Source organism: Battus philenor, unplaced genomic scaffold (assembly GCF_028537555.1).
Source record: "Battus philenor isolate CCGP_79_NKW_IND1 unplaced genomic scaffold, ilBatPhil1.0.hap1 SCAF_6, whole genome shotgun sequence".
NCBI lineage: Eukaryota > Metazoa > Arthropoda > Insecta > Lepidoptera > Papilionidae > Battus > Battus philenor.
The window spans coordinates 16,583,456-16,603,453 of NW_027181726.1; the positions used below are offsets into that span (position 1 = coordinate 16,583,456).

Sequence of the window (19,998 nt, forward strand, 5' to 3'; positions counted from 1 at the left end):
TAACTATCATATAAATGCAATAGTATGTACCTTTTCTTACAGTTTCTCTTTCTCTTTTACGACATCGAAAGTGACTTCGTGAGAGCTTTTACTTCATCTCTTCTTCATTTCGATTAATCCTTCACTAAGTTTTTAACCCCTGCGGCTTTTGACGGAGTGATGAAATGTGACATGCTGTGGTGGTAATGGGCGCTCCATTTCATCAAATTAGAACCTGGACTAAAAGCATCTCCATAGCTTCGTATTTGTTTCGCTTGTTTGACCAAAAATTTAAAAGTGAACGATCCTTCAGCATTTCTTTACTCTTCTCTAGCTCCACATTGCCAAAATGCAAGTCATTTGTGTTCGCTCTCTTGTACAGGAAGCACTGGTACTCTTTCTAGGAAAATTTTTGATTTGTACCATATTAAAAATGTTATCGATATCTCGCTGGACAGGTTTTACTGCGTGATAGTACGGGAACGGTTTCCGATGGAGCGAGGTGAACCCATGGCCGGACACACCTTGACACTGGTGCCGGCGCTGCGGCTGGAAAACCTGCTGCCGCTCGAGCTGCACTACCGCGCCGCAGACCAGGCCGGCACGCTGCCGCCTGCGCAAACCAGGCCCTTCCATGAGGTACTGGTTCTACTAAGAGATTTAAACACTTGATGGCCTCATAACCTGTATAGAAATATCGCTATGATTATCACTCCGCTTATGACTAGTGTATTGTGACGTCATACATTATCGGCTACCCTGATTGTCTGACTCTCTCCACCTACTTTTGAGCAAAGATGCGCAAGGAAATTTTCTCGCACTCGTCTTTATTGGTGACGTGATCGAGCATTAGATTAACTCTTATTGCTTCGCTTTTTACACACAACAGGTTTTTTTTAATTATTACTTACTTTTACACATACATCTTGAGTGAACAGCACCAAGATGATGCAATGTATGATGAAAAAATAGGTAAATTGTGTTGTTATTATTATATTTATCTAAAAATCGGATAAGGAATATTACAAGAAAACGTCTATCATTGTAGCGTATTTGAAAGAGTGAGATAACAACATATGCGTTCTATCGCAGCTTTTTTTAATAATGGTTATTGCTTTTCATTACTATTCCTGTCTATATAGGATGATTAGAAATACGTGAAATGTCAATTAACGTATGGTACACCATATATACCACGCCACACATAGTTTAATATTTGTTCACAATATATATTTTATTATCTGTCTTCGCAGACTTTGTACTGGCAAAAGTTAACTGGCCTATTGTATTTAAATAGAAAAAATAAATTAATGTAACAAATTTCAGAGTGATACGTTTATATAGCTGATTTGTTGACAAATATGATATACAATCACTTCATTAAAACTCATATACGTATTCCCAATCACCCTGTATATTTTCTAAAAGCGCATCTCGTTCATCTATCGTCAGTAATAGGCTATCGTGATATTTAAATTCAAATTTTTTTGAATTCAATGAAATAAATGAAACTATGTTAAACGTGCATATATTGAGTGATCGCGGTGGTTGCAGGTGAACGTGGAGGAGGGCGTGGAGCTAAGCGTGAAGTTGGAGGGCTTCGGTTGGTCGTCCGCGCTGAGCGTGGGCGGAGCGGCAGGCGCGGCTGGAGGTGGCACCTCCTTCAGCGCGCGACTGAAGCTGCGCGACCAGCGTGGCCGTCGCCTTTACCTCAACGCGAGGGTCAGCGTCAAGAAAACCGATGGAATTAAGGTATACTCACAGATAGTCAAGACGCCTTTCCATATAAGAACTAAAATAGATACTGCCACGCACTCATTTACACAATTTCGTTGGAAGATTGAGTGCTATTTTGTGGCAATCATCAATAACTAAGATGTTATAAGGTACTCGCATACATAATCTCGATGCAACACTCAGTGCTATTTTATCCTAACCACTAGTACTAGGGACACCCCTAAGTGCACTCCAAGACCTTTTGTTCAACCCCTGTCATGAGTAGACAGGGTCTTTATATGCGTTATAATTTTTATTATTTTTGATACTCATTTTTCGTCCCGTTGTGTGGAGTACAGGTGTCGATCTCGGCGGCGTACTGGCTGGTGAACCGCACGGGGCTGCCGCTGGTGTTCCGCGCGGAGGGCGGCGCCAGTGAGGCGGCTGGTCAATTTGCGGAGCACGAGCTGGCGCGCATGGTGGCGCCGCTGCTTTTCTCCTTCGCGGACTCGGACGGCGGGCCAACCATCGCCGCGCGCCTCGGTACCGGCATCGCGCCCAACTCCGAGGTAACCTCACTACCATTGCCTCCTCCATATCTTAATATGCAAAACAATATCAGACTCACCAGTCTGTCCACCGACCACCAGGACGCAGTTTCACCACATGACTTCACCACAATTATCAAACGTGTGATATGTTTTTGACATCTTACTCGTTCAGAGTCATTATTTTGTATGCTATCAAAATTACTTACTCAAATATCACAATTAGTTCAATTGCATAGAAACTAATTCATACATTTGAGTTATTATTGACTTGCATGACAAAATTGAGGTGCAAGGTAACCTATGGTCACCAATAACAACATCTGTTAAAGAATAACAAAATTAGGAACGCATTTGTTCAACTTATGCATAAGGTCGACCATACATCGTTACGGCAGGAGCGCTTTATTTATTACCGCCTAAGAATGTATCAGACCAGTGTCCAATATACTTTATACCAATAAAGTGATCGCACGTCGTTTTAATTCAAAATCAAAATACGATCCAAATCGAACCTTAGCTACACGAACAGAATTGGTTACGTGATTGGGAGGAATTTTCAATAAGTTGTTTAGATTTACCAATAGATGGCGCTGCCACATTTTAGATGACGTGTCTATTTAATGGAATCAGGCTTTACCTCGCGGAAGTCCATCCTAAGTAAGAAAAGGACCAATATTTAATACCATAATATTGAATACCACTGCATTTGCGGAAGTGGCTAAATATTGGTCCTTTTCTTACTGACGTGTCTATTATAAGGCACTGCCCGTAGCATGAATTTATATCAATGCTTTTGAATCTTCCATGAATAATTTTGCTTTTCCTCGTTATGTGTCACCGTTCTGTGCGTTTCTAATCTCACTGGCGTCATGTCTCTTGTTAAACTGTGTGCATCCGCGCTAGCTGCCTCTAGTGTAAGAAAATATGTCATATAAAGGTTAACACCCAAATGGTTAACTGGTAGAAAATGCCTGTAACGTAAATTTTTGTTTTCAGTGGTGCTCCCCATTCGGGCTAGGCCCCGGAGTGACGGTGAAGCGGCTGGAGGCGCGCGTGCCGGGCGGCGGCGCGGGCGGTGGAGGCGGCGCGGGGGGTGAGCGGTCGTTCGCGGTGGGCGTGGCGGTGCGCGCGGGCCGCGGTCGCTACCGCCGCACCAACATCGTCACGCTCACGCCGCGCTACCAGCTGCACAACAATACCTCGCGACACCTGCAGTTCGCGCAGAAGTGCACCGCCACCACGCTCGTAAGTACGCCGTCTGAGTCGGCCGAAAGAGATCCAACACCAGATACCAACACAAGATACCGTCAACTACCGAGCAGGTTCTTCGGAGAAAAATGTTATCTGAAGTAGTTATGTGTCACTGACAACAAATCAAGTCAGACCTTTTGGAGATTCCTAAATCGGAACGTTCAACATTGTGACGGTCTAAGCCGAGGCCCATTCTCAGGGGCATTTGCGCCTACCACTCAGTGAATCGTCAGCTCAGTGTATTAAAGTGTTCAGTTGCCTCCCAATCTGAAGAAATAAACTGGGCGAAGTAAAGAATTTTAAACTAAGCAATAAATGTCTACGGGCTAACAGCATAATACATCCTCTTTGTCTATCAGGTTCTACTCGATGATGGGATCAACATTCCTAGCCTGGCAGTAGTCTATGTATAAATGCATATTTAAATAATTGTTGTATGAATGTCTTGACCTTTTGAAAGTGCATAGCAAAAGCCTATTCGAAAGAATAGATATTAGTTTCACTACATACTAATGCCATCTATTGGTGTAATTGTACAATTGTGTACGGTTGTGGTACGGCAGAGCGACCCCGGCGCGAGCGCGACGCACGTGGCGGCTGTGGCGGGCTGCCACCTGCCGTGGCACTGGGCGCGGCGTGAGCGCGAGCAGCTGTTATGCGTGCGCGTGCTGGCCGACACGCACGCACATGCGCGCCCTCTCACCGCCTGGTCGGGCGGATTTCGCATCGACAAGCCGCGCAGCCTGCACATCGCATGCAGGTAATGGCCCCCGTTTTCGAGGACCTCTCGTTCTTCCTTACCATGGTAAAATAGGAACTATTTATACAATTAATAATTTTTTACTGATTATTATTATTGCCATGCTATTCTCTCGTCCTTATTAATATCTTCCATTATTTCTCTTTTTTTTCTTCAGAACATCTTACATTCCATTTCTTACTTTTCATTGCCATCTCTGCAGACCATCATTGCACTTGCAATTTCTTTTATTTTTGTTTGTTTTTGCTATTAATATTATTTTGTTTCCTTATTACTTGGTAGAGTTATAACACGGTTTCGTTATGGGAGTAAAAGAGAGGGGTATATGGTCATGTACGTTGCAGGGAGAGCGGTGGGTCGTACGTGCTAGTGCGCGTGGAGGTGGTGTCGCAGGGCGCCACGCTGCTGGTGGTACTGACTGACGCCGAGTGCGCGCCGCCCCCCATCCGCATCGACAACTACTCCCCCGTCGCCATCATGTTCCACCAGGTACGCCCCCACCAAACAACTTGCCACAGCACGCCGACACCAATATATCTACCAAGGCATAAACAAAAGGGAAAAAGGTTTGGTTGTTGATTACGACGAAATTGAAGAATAATTGTCATACCCCACCTCACCATACAAAGTAGTGAGGTCATGTCATCTTGTTGGCTTTGCTGACATCATACAAACTTTCAAGACAACAGTTTCGATGGATCTTCTTGTAGTTAGTAGTGTATAGTTTTTAATGTAAAATTGTGATTAGGGAAAGTAGATGAAGGTAGAAAGGTGATGAACGGAGGATTTGTAAATGAAGAAAGATAGAACATGTGAACTACAAAAGGAAGGCTTAAAAGATATCGTGAAAAAGGGAAAGAGTACAAATAAAAAAATAAAAAAAACTTGAAAAACTCATTTGCTCGAAATGTAAACTCCCTCCTCCATATGTGAGAGGAAGAATGAGAGGTCCTCAAAACGGAGGCCATGTAAAAATGACAAAAAGAGAAATTCTATTATATTGTATCGAGTTGAGTTCTTCTAATTTTCTTCTCTTTCCATTCACAAGTGATCAATGTAAATGAGTGTGGGGTGCAGGTGGGATGCGTGGAGGAATGCGTGGTGGGCGCCGGAGCGCGCGCGTGCTGGGCGCTGCCGGAGCCCGAGGGCGCGTGTGCGTTGGCTCTGCGCGCGCCGGGCGGGCCGCGGCTGCTGCTGCCGCTGGATGCGCCCACGCACGCGCACCGCCTGCTCTACCAGAACTTCCTCTACGTCGCCTTCCCCGCCACGAGCACCAGGTTACTTATCATGATAATTTTTTCACTCTGTTTGAAGGTACCTTATAATAACTAGGGCATATGGACTTACACCATGTCGGTCTTACGTGTGTGTTATAAAGAATTCACGGGAAATAAAAATATTTTAAAAACAACTGTAATGGTATCTTTTGGCAAGCGTGTGTACTGTATAAACGGATTAAATAAATAAAGGTGATGGTCGTAATTTAAGTGTAATTTTGCAAAAACTAGGTAACAGTACACTAATGTGTAATAATAGACAGAATCAAAAACGACTAACAGACTGTCAATGTAAAAAATATTAAAAGCAAATTAAAATATATGGAGGTTCTAAATGCCCTAGTCAGTCGTCAACATTATTTATCCTAAGTAAGAAAAGGACCAATATTTAGTCACTTCCGCACATGCAGTGGTAGTCGTGCAATAAAGTGCACCGCCCGCCAGCCCGCTGATAAATGCATATGCGGCAAACAATGCGAATCACACAACCGCCACCGCCAAATCACTCAACACGTGTTTCACCCCTCCAGGGGGCATCTTCAGGAATTATATTACACCGATTAGTGCCAAACACAGAGTTTCATTTGATGTATAAACGCGCCTGTTCAGCTTGGCATGCTGATCTTAAATATTTAATGGAACCAGGCGTTACCTTCCGGAAGTCCATCCTAAGAGGAAGTGGCTAAAAATTTGGTCCTTTTCTTACTTAGGATGGACTTCCGCTAGGTAACGCCTGATTCCATTAAATATTATTTATCCTAGTCACGAATAAATATAAACAATCATCACCAGGGTGAGAGCGAACAGATATTTTGACCACATCATCGCTTGCCATCAGGCGAGTTGGTGATTAAACGCGGACAGGAAATTGTTAAGAAAATCAGGCAATTGTATATATCAATAAAGTATCATAATTTCAATTGTAGAATCTCCAGTGCTGGACATAGCCTCCCCAATTTTAAAGTAAAATGTTTGTTTGCATCAGAGAAAACAGCATGGCGACGGCTGGGCGACAGATCTCGACGGACGACGACAGCGTGCTGGTGCTGGAGGTGCCGCTGGGCAGCACGCGCGTCGTGCTCGGCCGCAAGAGATACGGCGACAGGTATATGCTCCGCCACCTCCTGACCCTGATCCTTAAAATAACAGATTTACTCAACAAATTAGAGAAATGTTCCACTATGAAACACTGTACAAGTTTATGAAGTGTAGAGATACAAAATAAATAGTAATACGTACATAGAAAACACCACTAACTAAATGGAATGTTAAATATTTAATGGAATCAGGCGTTACCTCGCGGAAGTCCATCCTAAGTAAGAAAAGGACCAATATTTAGCCACTTCCGCACATGCAGCACAGAGAGACTCTATGTTTGTCACTAATCGGTGTAACATAGCTCCTGAAGATGCCCCGTGGAGGGGTGAAACACGTGTTGAGTGGTTTGGCGGTGGAGGTTGTGTGATTCGCATTGTTTGCCGCATACGCATTTATCAGCGGGCTGGCGGACGGTGCATTTTATTGCACGATTACCACTGCATGTGCGGAAGTGGCTAAATATTGGTCCTTTTCTTACTTAAAATGGAATGTTCGCCTGAGCGATCTAAATACAGTAGCATAAAGTAATGTATCCGCCCAAGTCGAGGTCCACGGGGGATCCCTGGAGTTCAGTTGCTGTAAAGAGGTATAGTGCTGGCGCCACAAAGCCATCGAACCTGTAAATTCAATGAAACGGCATGTTTAATATACGCTCACTGTACGTCTATCGTAATGTTTCCCAACGTAGAGCTAACATCCCACCGTGGGACAATTCGGAAGTGGGCTCGACAAGATTTTCACACTTTAGCTTTAACATCAAAGTTATGTATGTTACATAGAGCGGTCGTAAGAATTTTAGAAAGGCTAAGATAGGGCATGGCACAAAAAGGTAGGAAAATATTGGTCTGTCGACACGTGGTCGCAGATCTAGAACATTCCGACTCCGACGGTCATTGATTGCATTTCTCCGATCTACGTCGGTGATCTTGGTTCTTGTCTCTCCTCATTTCTAATTCAATCTCTCAGTGAAGCTCTAACATCTCTTTCTCCCCATTGCCCTCCAGGTGACCTTGAGCTTTGTAATTAGAAAAGGATATAACATTAGAGTGCATTATATCTTACCTTATCTTTGTACTGAGCGAGAAAACGTGTTTTTTGTTATTATTCTTCACAAATTTATATTAAAAATGTATTTATTCACGTGAGCATTAAAAAGGTAACACTGACCTGGTCAGTCAGAAGGGTAAACTAAGCTGGTGAGGTAGTCAACAGTTGTTGTTCTTTAAATAAAATGCAACAATTTGTTATATAAACATTACAGTGTTAATCAGTGTTTTGGGTAGTGGTTCTGTAGTGTAGTTATGCGGGGTGTGGTGTGATCCAGGTCCCAGCTGTGGCGTCGCGCGGCGGGCGGGCAGCTGGTGCACGAGGGCAGCTCGCCGCCCCAGCCCACCGACGCCGCGCTACCCGACGACGCCGCGCTCTCGCCGCACGCCATGGTGAGCGGCACCACCCCACCACGTCACCAAAGACACCAAGGGCACCAATAATACCAACATCAGATCCAAATTACCTTATGGGTTTTAGAAGTTTATAAAACAAAATATTATTTTTAAGTGATAATAAAGCGATTCGTCTGTGTTGAGGGATTTTCTCAGACCAGGATGCGTTCGGATACTTGTGGTAACTTTTCACTTAATAGAGAAGCGACTGAAGTTGCTATTAGGATATCTGGGTACCCACGCCTTTAATTTTGGTCCGGGTCGCTTGATAAGTCAGGGTCATGTTGTAAACCGGCGGAGCGTCCACGAGGATCAACATGAGGATTTATATTTGCAGCGATAACCTTACTTTTACATCGAGTTTTTTGAAGATCTAAACGTTGGTTCGGTGCACTATTCCCCGGATTCTGAGCTTATATCTTCAGGGCGTCAATTTTTTAACGATCCAGAATCCCGTCGATAGTAATATGTAGAAATATATAAAGCGAAGTACATGCCTTTATCAGCTCCTCTGCTAGCGGTGGTTGACTGTCGTTGCGTGAGCAGGTGCTGGACATCGAGGAGGCGGCGCCGCGGCCGGGCGTGGCTTCGGCGCTGGTGCTGCGGCGCGCGGACCCTCGGCGTCGTTCCACGCAGTCGTGGCGCCTGCTACCCCCCGGCCGCATGGCCTGCGCGCACGCCAACCTCTGCGTGCAGCCGCACACGCACGCCACGCACGCCGCGCACGGGCTCATGCCCCTCGTGCCCGGTGCGTAAGCCTTGACCGATGTCACATCAGTGTATCACCAACCCCATGATAACTCTGTACCCACTCTTAAAAATGTCGCGTATCTCTCGGTTTATCTTTTGTCAATTTGACATTGAAATATACAAAGTAATGTTTATTAAAATTCGTTAATAAATGTCATTTGTTATGTTTATATATCGATTGGATTGAATTTTGTACCGAAGTAGCCTTCGTCGAGTTTGTAAATCTTTCTATAGACATTTTCGCTTTTACATTAATATCCTAGATAATGTTTAGAGAGCTTCCATTGGAATGTCTTCACATCGAGCAGGTTTAAACATTTTGTCTTTGTGTGTTTTTTAATTCAATATTGCCATCAATTAAATGTACAACTGGTTTGTGAGACAAGAATCTACATAAAAGATGAAGTGAAACTTGTTTGTTAGAAAAGGCAATCCTATATAAATGGAATCTAACCCGCGACCCACGGTTGTAAGAGTCAGAACTCTACCGCTGGGCTGCCACAGCGTACATGTTGAATGCAGTATGTTTGAATTTAAAAAATCAGGCGAGTTTGTTCTTGATATAAACAATATAGATGGTACATTCCAGGAAGTAATGTATTAAAATTTACTTCATTGTTATGTATGTAAGGCGCTCGTGTGGTACTGGGGCTGCCGGGCGGGCGCTCCGACGGCGGCGTGCCCCCGTCGCAGGCAGTCAGCTGGCATTCGCTGCGCCCTGGCTGCGGGCGCCTCGACGTCTCGCTGAGGGCGGAAGGCCCCACGCGTCTCGTGCGCATACACGACCACGAGGAACCGGTACAACTTGTTGGTTTTACACACAAACACTCTTGACCACATTGACTCACATCACACACACACGAACGCATCCCCGTGTTAACACTTTTAATAAATAGTGGAGATTAAAATATTATTTTTGTGAACATAGCCGTTGATGTTATGTATTATATGTATGTACTAGCTGATCCCGCAAACGTTGTTTTGCAAAAAAATTAAAGTTTTTAATTAACAAATGTAAGATAAGGGTTGATCGTAGAGGGGTAAAAAAATTTAGGTTTGTATGTATTTTTGTATGCTGTATCATAATAAAACAAAAAACCAAAAAAATTGTCTAAAATATTAAAAATAAAATTTAGGGGTGGACCACCCTTATCACTTAGGGGTATGGAAAATAGATAGTAGCCGATTCTCAGACATACTGAATACGCATGCAAAATTTGGTAAAAATCTGTCAAGCCGTTTCGGAGGAGTTTAAGTTCGAACACCGTGACACGAGAATTTTATGTATTAGATATATTTTACCTTATATTGTCTATATAGCAGAGACATAAGTCTCCTTTCAAAAATAATGTTTGTTCTATCAAAGCAGACTGTACTGAGATTCTTATATTGACGTGTGACTGTGCGCAGGAGTCCGGGCGCATAGAGGGCTCCCCGGAGGAAGATAATGCATGGGCTGGTGCGGGGGGTGGTGAGTGGGGCGTGCGCGTGACACTTGGCGGGCTGGGCGTGTCGCTGGTGGGCAGCTCCCCACCCGTGGAGCTGGTGTACGCGCTGTGCGCCGGGCTGCGGCTCGAGCTGGCCCGCACGCCGCGTGCCGCGCTCGCCGCGCTCTCCGTTGACACGCTGCAGTGGGACAACCAGGTCACACCATATCATGTTACATTTCATCCTGAAGACAATAATTTACTATTTTATGTTTTTTATAGGATTTGTAATTTTCTTAAATTTACGTCAATAATATATACTTAATTTAATACTATTTGAATTATATAGAAACATAATAACCTCTTAGATTACTCGTTTAGACGTGGTGCCGCGTATCCGCACGTATACAATAGTATTTCGAGTGTCGCGTGCGATCATAAAAGTGTGACCATGGGTTGTGCGCTGCAGTTGGTGGGCGCGGTGAGCCCGGTGGTGCACGCGGGCGGCGGCGGCGCGGCGGGCGCGGCGCTGCACGCGGCGGCCGAGCTGCTGCCGGCGCCGCAGCCCCGGTACAACGCGCACTACTTCCGGCACCTGGTGGTGGCGCTGCGGCCCGTCGCCGTGCGCCTCGAGGAAAGGTCAACACACCAAACTTTTTTTCACAAACTAGTCGTGTAGATATTGTAAGCTAAGTATAAAATCGAATCAGCCAATGAGAGCGCGCGGCAGTAATCCATCTCACTCGCTGGTATAGCGCGCTCGCTCTAACTTCACCTTGAGAGCGATGCCGGCGAGTTTGCCACCTCGAGTCAAGCGTTATCAGACTGTACTCATTGGTTGCCAGTTCGTATGCTTTAACATCGATATGTGGATGAATTCCTCGTACAAAAATAAGCTATTAAGCCGATTCCACTGCAACGCATAGGCCTCCCCTGTAAGATCGCCACTAGGATACGTGTTGCGCTGCTCGCTTCCAGTGACTCTCCATGATCTTAACTATGTCGTCAGTCCACCTAGGGGGTCTACCCACGCCGCGTCGTGGTTGCTACTGGGGAATCTTTCGGCGGTTGGCCATCGGTTAATGAGCGATGTGACCACTGCCATTTCAAACAAACAAATTGTACTAGATTAGTCCTTGATTTTGGTTCTTCTGCAAGTATCTTTTCAGATTCGATCTCGCAGCTTAACTCCAATTATAGTTTTGTACTTTAGGTGATCTTGATTCATCTTGATATCCTTCAATATATCGAAGAGTAAATATTTTGGTGCTCGCAGACTGATACTGCTGCTGTGGTCATGGGCGGAGCAGTGGCAGGGCGCCGAGGAGGCCGCCGAGCAGCCAGACGAGGTGGAGTACGAGACGCGGCGCGTGCTGCACGAGCTCACCGCGCTGCACGCCACCAGATACTACTTCGCGCTCATCAAGCTAATCCCCAGCCAGGTCAGCTGCACTCCTGCATGCCTCCTCCCCCCTTGTTACCCCCCCACTACGGTGCAACACATACAATTTGTGGTATGTGCGTATGTGTACGGAGTGTTTCATTCGCAGATCCGGTTGTCGATGTACACAGCCAGCAAGTTGGAGCCGGAGCTGAGCGCGCTGAAGAAGCGGCTGGGCCTGACGCTCATCCGCTTCGAGCACGCGGCCGTGGAGCTGGAGCCGTTCGTGCGCGCGCACGTGTTCGACACGGCCGCTTGCCTCGCGCGCCACGTCCTGCAGCACTTCAAGGATGTTAGTTCCTGTGGATATTGCAGTATCCTCATTGTCCACCGGCCTACCATATAAACAATCATATCGTTTCTGTACACTGGAAGATCAATTTAATTAGGAAGTATTTGATTAATCATCACAGTGTAGTAGGCAATGATAAAATCTTCAGTTCTTTGGGTACTCCTCCTGAAGAAGAAACCCCCTTAATAATGGTATTTAGTACTGTGGTAGCACCTAGAATCAGCTGTGGTTTTGAAAGAATCTATAATGCCTTAGTTACGGGCTTTTTACGTTATGGGAACTCATGTCCTCATGACCTTTTTAGGTTTCTATCAAATTGGGTTCTTCTGGTATGCTTCTCATATGGTATGGATCATTGTAAATGAGAAGCATAAGCAAAAATTAAGTAAATCCTGTGACCTTTTGAAATATGAGATCTGGGACATGCAATATTAGTATTTTCCCTCGTGGCCGAAACACGAAAATTATAGTTCAAACTAGTTGGAGTGAAAGAGATAGCTGTCTGTATTCACTGCCTCTGTTTTCAAGTCTTTGTATATCAGGCTTTGTTATTGTGTAGGAGCTGAAGTGGCAGGCGGCGAAGATCCTGGGCTCGGTGGACTTCCTGGGCAACCCGCTTGGGTTCGTAGCGGATGTGTCGGAGGGCGTGTCGGGGCTGCTCCTGGAGGGCAACGTGGGCGCGCTCGTCAAGAACGTCACGCACGGCATCTCCAACTCCGCCGCCAAAGTTACCGGTAAGCATTTTCAAAGTAGGGCATATATTCGTCCAAGGAGGTAGTGCACTCACTACCTGAGCAGGCGTCTTTACTCTGATGAGAATATTCCGAAGTAGAGAAACACCCTGTACCTAACTCACACCGAAGTAGATTAACAAGTTCTCTTTAGCCAAGAAAATGGTACAAAGGCAGGTTCAAGGACGCTCACCACACACGAGGCTCAGGGGCTAAAAGGCGAGGCGGTCATCGTTGTCAGTCCAACAACAGACACAGTAGCACATCACGTCATACGAATGAGACTCAAGATGCGATGGCAAAGTTCTTCGATGTGAATACGGCAATCCACACAAACACTGGCGCACAACCTGAGGATGCCAATATGGAGTAGGGATGAGGAAATGGTCGCACGAATCGTAACGTTAGAAACTGAACATTGTTAGGGCGACATCAGTGATTGATTTATAAACCTGAAATTTATATAGGAAATATCTTTAGAGACTGAGTAAACGCTCCAACATGCAAAAATTTGAGCAAAAAAATCTTTCGGATTTATTGAATGTAAGTAAAAACTTGGGCGCCAATGTCTGTGGAATATAGATTCTACCTAACGGAAGCAGTTTTAAAGTCAACTTTATATACACAGACTGTCAAGTTCGGAACGTTGGTTCTATCGAATAAAACCTGCAAAGAATCTCAAGAGTCACTCATTTAATGCAAATTTGACAATTATTTTTTTTTGTTCTAAATCATCATATGAACATTCGCAACGTACTAAACCCGGGCTTTTTTATCTCCTATATAATATTTAATGCAGGGATGCCAAACTCAAAAGTTAACTTGGATCAAATGTTTATTCCGTATTTCGACATCCTTGCTTTAATACAATAATGGGCTCTATGAATGTTGCAGAGTCGCTGGGCGACGGGCTGGAGCGCGTGGTCGGCGACGAGGCGCACGAGGAGACGCGGCGCCGCATCCGCAGCGCGGCGCCCGGCGCGCACCTGGCGGCCGGCCTGCGCGGCCTGGGCCTGGGCCTGCTAGGTACACTGCTTCATTGTGCTCTAAGTCTGAATCTCCGTCTGCTCGGGACACGTTGCGCTGTGCAGAATACATTATCATCATTTTGACGAAAGGATATGGGCTCTCCCGATAGACTTACAATTAGAAAAGTTGGAAGGGGTTTAAACCTGTTTTGTTGTAAATCTTTGAAGGAGACCCATATGTAGCACGTCCTGATACGTACCTGATATTATTATTGTGAGAAAATGAGTGACCTTGTGCGTAACTATCCGGCAGGCGGGATGACGTCATTGGTGAAGCACAGCTACGAGGGAGCGACGCAAGAGGGCCTGGGCGGGTTCGTGAGCGGCGTGGGCAAAGGCCTAGTGGGCACGGTGACGAAGCCTGTAATCGGCGTGCTGGACTTAGCGGCGTCGGCGGCGGCGGCGGTGCGAGAGTCGAGTGCGCGTGCGGGACGTGCGCTGCCGCCGAGGGCGCGCGAGCCCCGGCCGGCGCCTCTTGCCGGCGCCCTGCCGAGGTACTGCGCGGCGGCGGCGCGCGGCGCGCAACTGCTGCACGCGCTGGCGCCTGCGCCTGCGCCCGCCGCCGCGCACCCCGAGCGCTTCCTGGCATACCGGCAGGTGCGCGGCGCGCCGCACGACATCCGCGCGCTGCTCACCGACACGCACCTGCGCATCTTCACCTGCAAGCACGACACGCCGCAGATCGTCATGGAGACACACCTCAGGTTACCACCAATTAACCAGATTACGTAAAAACTCTTAAAACCGATTCATTAACATTCTTGTCAAATTTGGTCAATGAAACTGTGTAACAATATTTATTCCTTCGAATTGGCTTTGCTACCGTTTGTGTGTCCTTTAGTTTTTTTTTGTCATGTTACATCCATCTATGATATCGTCGAGGTGTGTAAAAATCCGTTTTTACGCGCAGTAACCTGGTGTCGTGCGCCGCGGTGTCTACTGAGGGCGCGCACCTGGTGGAGCTGTGCGTGCGCGGCGGCGGCGCGGGCGGGGGCGGAGGCTCGGGCGGCAGCACGGGCGAAGCGCTGCGGCGGCCGCGCGTGCAGTGCGACAGCGCCGAGCTGGCCGCCTGGCTGGCCCGCAGCGCTGCGCACGCGCGCCAGCTGCACCGCGACCTCACGCACACGCTGCTGCCTCACCCCGACCTGTAGATCTAGCTTCGTCTACGCAACGTTTACGTGCACATGACTGTACGTACACTTAGCAAGAAAACTGTCTGCGGTATCGCACTACAATCTCTAGTTTCATCACAAACTTGCAAATGTACCTTGTATATTCACACGAGTCTAAATGACAAAAAATATCACAGGTCACGTCGCGACGGCGGTATCGCCACATCGCACAAACCATTTTATATTATTTATTAGTTCAAAGGCTGACTATTTGTATAAAATCAAATAACCTGTGAAGTTATTTTCATAGTCAAACAATATAACTTCAACTGTTAAAATTTCATGTTGAACTGTTTGACGGTATACGGTGGCGCCAGTGCAACTGTAACATTGACACTTGCAAGAACACTTGCAAGTTTATTACTGGCATAAAAAGACAGTACGTTAAAATATATGTTTATCTATAAAATTAAATATTTGTTAGTTGAATTATAAGAAACTTTCATAAATAAAAGACAGGAGCTTAAATAAAACACCTCCATTATCGATCATCACATTTATTCAAATCTGTTAAATATAGAAAATCTATAAAAACGTATGGACTTTCCTATATAAATGATCGCTTGTGTAAATAAAACAAAACAGTTTGTTACTATACTAAATAACAGTGTTTCCCAACGTAGGGCCCACGCCCCACAGAGTGACAATTTGACTGTAAAAGATGGCAGTTCGAAAAAGGACTTGACATAATTAACCATTTTGATTTAATGTTAAAATTATGTATGCTATAGGAGTGACGCAAGAATTTTAGGAAGGCTTTGTAGGGCATGGCAGAAAAAGGTTGAGAACCACTGCTATGGAGACATTTCAAATCAAAGACATACTTTTTACAACAGATTAAACAAAATTATTTCTCTGACAGACTTACATTACATACATTCATTTAGCTGCACTTAATTATTTCTATATTTATAATAAGATCAATTGAACCTGTACTGAGTATCGTCTTACAAACAAAATCGTCTGTCCACCATTTAAATGGAAGTATCTATTAAAGAACCTTAAGGCTCTTGCGGCCAATAATTCTATCCGCTTTGTGTCGTACCTGCCCACATAAACTTGCCAATTTTTGGGCGATATTTTTTACTCTTGTTCGTCTACGGAACTCATTTTTGTCTCGGCACATACATACATAACAGTTTACATAAAAGTAATGTCATAATGTGAACGTACCTTAATATTTACAAATGCTTTTACATTTATGATGTAGATATAAAGATATACTCCATCGCTTGTTGACAACTAAGTCCCTATATATCAACGTCATAAACGTCAAAGCTCTGTGACATTTGGCGCCATTTGTAAAAATTAAGACGCGTTCATAATATGACATTACTTTTGCGCCATCCGTTACACACATTTTTAAATTTTTTTTTTCTATTTATATCGTTGTAAAAAATAATGAAATTTGATAAATTAAAACCGCCAGTAAAACAGTAATTATTCTTTTTAACTTTAATGCATACTTGTCTTCATGAATGAGGTGGATACAATCACCAGGTTTACAGCTGCATCCCTACAATGGCAATGTGAAAGATATTGCAATTCTTATCTCTAACATTTTATTTATACTTACAGAATTATTTGTCTTTTGCAAAATTTGTTCTTATATGTTAAGATTAACAAAATGATTTTAGATATATAGATACATTCCAACTAACATACGGAAGTACAAGCATTCGAAATGTCAATTTAAACACAAAAGTGTCCAAGTTTTTTAAATCAATAATCGACTAGCGTATATGTATATTGTCCCATAAATCAACGTCTAAGAACTCCTAGTTTTTTTTATAAAAAATTTAATTGTTGCGTGTAAGATTTTTTTGAGAAATGGATGGAATTTTAATGAAAAGTGCTATTTTGTTTAAAAACCAGGCCCTTGATTTCTGTATATATTTGATAAAAATAAGTTAAAACTGATTCATTCAACATTAGAACTTAACAGGACTCTTATTGATCGTCAACTTTTTATTTTTGACTCTACTCTACTTCGCAAGGTGTTACAGTTGTGCAGAAGAAGCAGGAGGGAACTCCACAACAACACATCTTTCAAAACTTTAAATGAAAACAAAATAATCATGAGACATCGTTGCCTAATATTCTTGTATTTTAAATATTTGTTTATTGAATAATAATTTTTTTTCCGTCGGTTTATTTTTTAAATACGTTTTGAATTTTATAAATAGTAGTTCAATAATATTTAATAATTTGGGGAATTTTTATTAAAAAATCCGATTCCGTTTATTCCAAATAAATACGAGATTTATTACAGTCGAAACTTTGTACACACTATGAATGTTCTGTATTTTTTAAAAACTATTATAATTATTATATACGTACCATTTAGAAGAAATTCAGCGCCTGTATAATGGCATCCTTCAATTTGAAACTATAATCTAAGAGTTCATAGAAATCACTGACGGGTTTTGTGAATACTTTCAAAATATCCTTTATACATTCCTTAAATATGTTTACTACACTTAAAAAATTACTGTGTGATATCCTTTGGTTTAATAAACATCTTAAGCGTACATACCACACAGTTGCTCACTAAAGTCACTAATTATATGGATCTTACAGAAAGGTAAAGTCTATTGTTATTACTAGTGGTAACATTGTTTACATCACAATTTTTATTATATTTATTTCACTATTGAATAGATTTATTGGCGAATTTTTAAATTATCAACCTTATTAAACCGAATTTGTAGCACAAATTCCATCGAGGTAAACTTGTGATTACATTTAAATAAATTTAATAGAAAAATAACCTTAAAAGCACAAATATAAAGTACCAAATACGAGCACAAAGGATTTTCTGTGGAAAGTGTAGGCATTCGTCTAAATTTTTTAGATGACGTCATAACGAAAACGGAACGATAGCTGTGGGCATTAATATAAAAGCAGGTAACTTTTATAGAATTTTTGGACTACGCCCCCCTAAACTAATTACATGTCATAAGTATATGGATAGACATTTTAAACGGCAACATAAATTTTTTTTACACAACACTATTCCCGTCCCTTTCCCGTTGACTATCGAACTCGAAATGCTAGTAAAGCGCCCACTAAAAAACGGTAGTGCGGTAGACCACCGGCTACAAGTACCTAATATGAAGTAATAGCCCACAACGTGATGGTAATTGAAATTTTGAAATTAGAATTCTTTACATACACTGCCATTTTCCATTTTTAAATCGATAATATCTCGTTAATAACACTGGCCACAAACAAACTATAACTTTGCCGACTGTTGGACTTATGTAACATACTTTTCACTTACACCATACGACTTGGAGATACCAGTTGATTTTCGAAAAGGGGTCATTTATCTAATGAACCAAACGATTGCGATGCAATCTGCAAGTACCGCCATCTATCGACGATATACGGAGTTAAAGCATTCCGACATGTACAATTTTCAATACATTTAAGTTTCTTTCTTCATATAGTGTATTGTAAACACGTACTATTCTATAACTATCTTAAATGCTCTTGATGGGCAACACCACGTGGTTTTTGGCTGATGGTAATGGTTTACCTGCCCCGTAGGTAGGGGGGGAATTGACTATTAATGCTATAAATGTTGTACAGATAAGGCTGTGTACATAATTTTCTAACCAAAGTGTCCACAAATATTACTTAGAGATGTTTTATTTCAAGTTGTTATTTATTTATTTGTACGTTAGACGGCATTTTGGTTCTCGCATGCGGTGTGTGGTTTTAAGAAGAGATGTAAGCAGTTCTGTTATAAAGTTGTAAAATAAATTAATATATTTTTATTTGCGCAGTTTTATTTATTATTCCCCAAAATGCTCTGGAGTTTTGCTGAAAACAGACAAAGAATTTTTTTATGTATGTGTTTTTTTTGTGCAGACAAAACTGCTGGCTCTCTGCTCATTCTCTCCTTGTTCCATTTTATTTATTATCTTTCATTCTTGTTCCTTTTATTTACATACCTTCAAAACTTCGCCTTCCTTCCTACGCCACATTTTTCATATATTTTATTTTAAGTCAGACTTCATATTTTCTTTTAAAACATTTGTATGTAATTATAATTTTTCAATGTCTTATTTCTATATCACAATTATATGTACCTGTTTATTACTTTACCCGACCTTAATTTTTAATACCTCCTGTTGCTTCTGATATGGAAAACAGCTTTTAACTATCAAATTACTATATTGCAAAAAAATAACGATTTACTTAAGTATATGTCTTAGGGAAGGAAATCCTGTGTATAAAAGACAAGTGGCGCTATCTGTTGTTGTCTACCAGAACTAATGTAATAAATAATCAAACAAATGTAAAATCAATTTAAACACATGCTTTATCATAATTCTTGCAATGTGCAAGAAAGTGTAACGGGGTATCCTGCGTTCCTCTTCAGGGAGACGATGCTGCCATTATCTATTTTAGTTCTTGAAGTTCAGCAGTCGAATTATGGAAAATAATAATCAAAAGAAGAATAGTAGAGTATATGTTTTAAGGAGTAGTAACCACTGCTATTGTTGCTTACGATACGTAGTTAAAATAGGTAGCAGATAAGAAGCGTTTCACTAGTATTCAGAACTGTTCAGAGGCTCCATTGGTATATTTAAAAAATGTGGAAGTCAGTATGTTTGCTAAGGGTTCATCATCATGCAAGCCCATAGACGACTATTGCATGGTGTAGTCCTCCCAGAAAGAGTGCCACAATTGCTTTGTCTGCATCCAGCTACCATGACGATGCCATTGGTCCACCTGGGGGGAGGGAGGCAACCCACGTCACGTCTATCAGCTAGTGGTGATGGAGGCCCAAATGTTGTACAAGAAGTGTTCAGATGTGCTCCGCTCACCGCCACAAGACAGACATACTAATGTAAATGTACAAGTCAATATGTCGAGTATAATGTTTAAATTGTAATATTTTTATTTTCAACAATATATTGTAAAACATACTTTGCAAGAGAGACTCCGAAGAATATAAAAATTATCTAACGCATAAATAACAAAGCAACAATGAATATTAGAGCAGGTTACGTGTTTTTTTTTAAAAAAAATAGTTAATTGATATTTACGTAATGATATCACTTTTGTTTAT

The 19,998-nt window shown here is 42.7% G+C and overlaps 1 protein-coding gene across 1 annotated transcript in view; it reads left to right on the forward strand.

Annotated features, from left to right (window-relative positions):
• Positions 1–14,900, forward strand: part of Vps13D (vacuolar protein sorting 13D) — a 72,786-nt gene extending 57,886 nt beyond the window's left edge. Inside the window, 19 exon segments of the mRNA XM_068773644.1 lie at positions 438–618; positions 1,534–1,731; positions 2,055–2,264; positions 3,243–3,491; positions 4,061–4,257; positions 4,602–4,746; positions 5,335–5,534; positions 6,520–6,639; positions 7,957–8,071; positions 8,621–8,822; positions 9,456–9,622; positions 10,235–10,468; positions 10,721–10,890; positions 11,528–11,693; positions 11,802–11,984; positions 12,544–12,718; positions 13,610–13,741; positions 13,997–14,447; positions 14,654–14,900. Of these exon segments, the coding sequence (XP_068629745.1) occupies positions 438–618; positions 1,534–1,731; positions 2,055–2,264; positions 3,243–3,491; positions 4,061–4,257; positions 4,602–4,746; positions 5,335–5,534; positions 6,520–6,639; positions 7,957–8,071; positions 8,621–8,822; positions 9,456–9,622; positions 10,235–10,468; positions 10,721–10,890; positions 11,528–11,693; positions 11,802–11,984; positions 12,544–12,718; positions 13,610–13,741; positions 13,997–14,447; positions 14,654–14,894 (3,736 nt within the window). The 3' untranslated portion in view covers positions 14,895–14,900.
• The last annotated feature ends 5,098 nt before the right edge of the window (positions 14,901–19,998 follow it).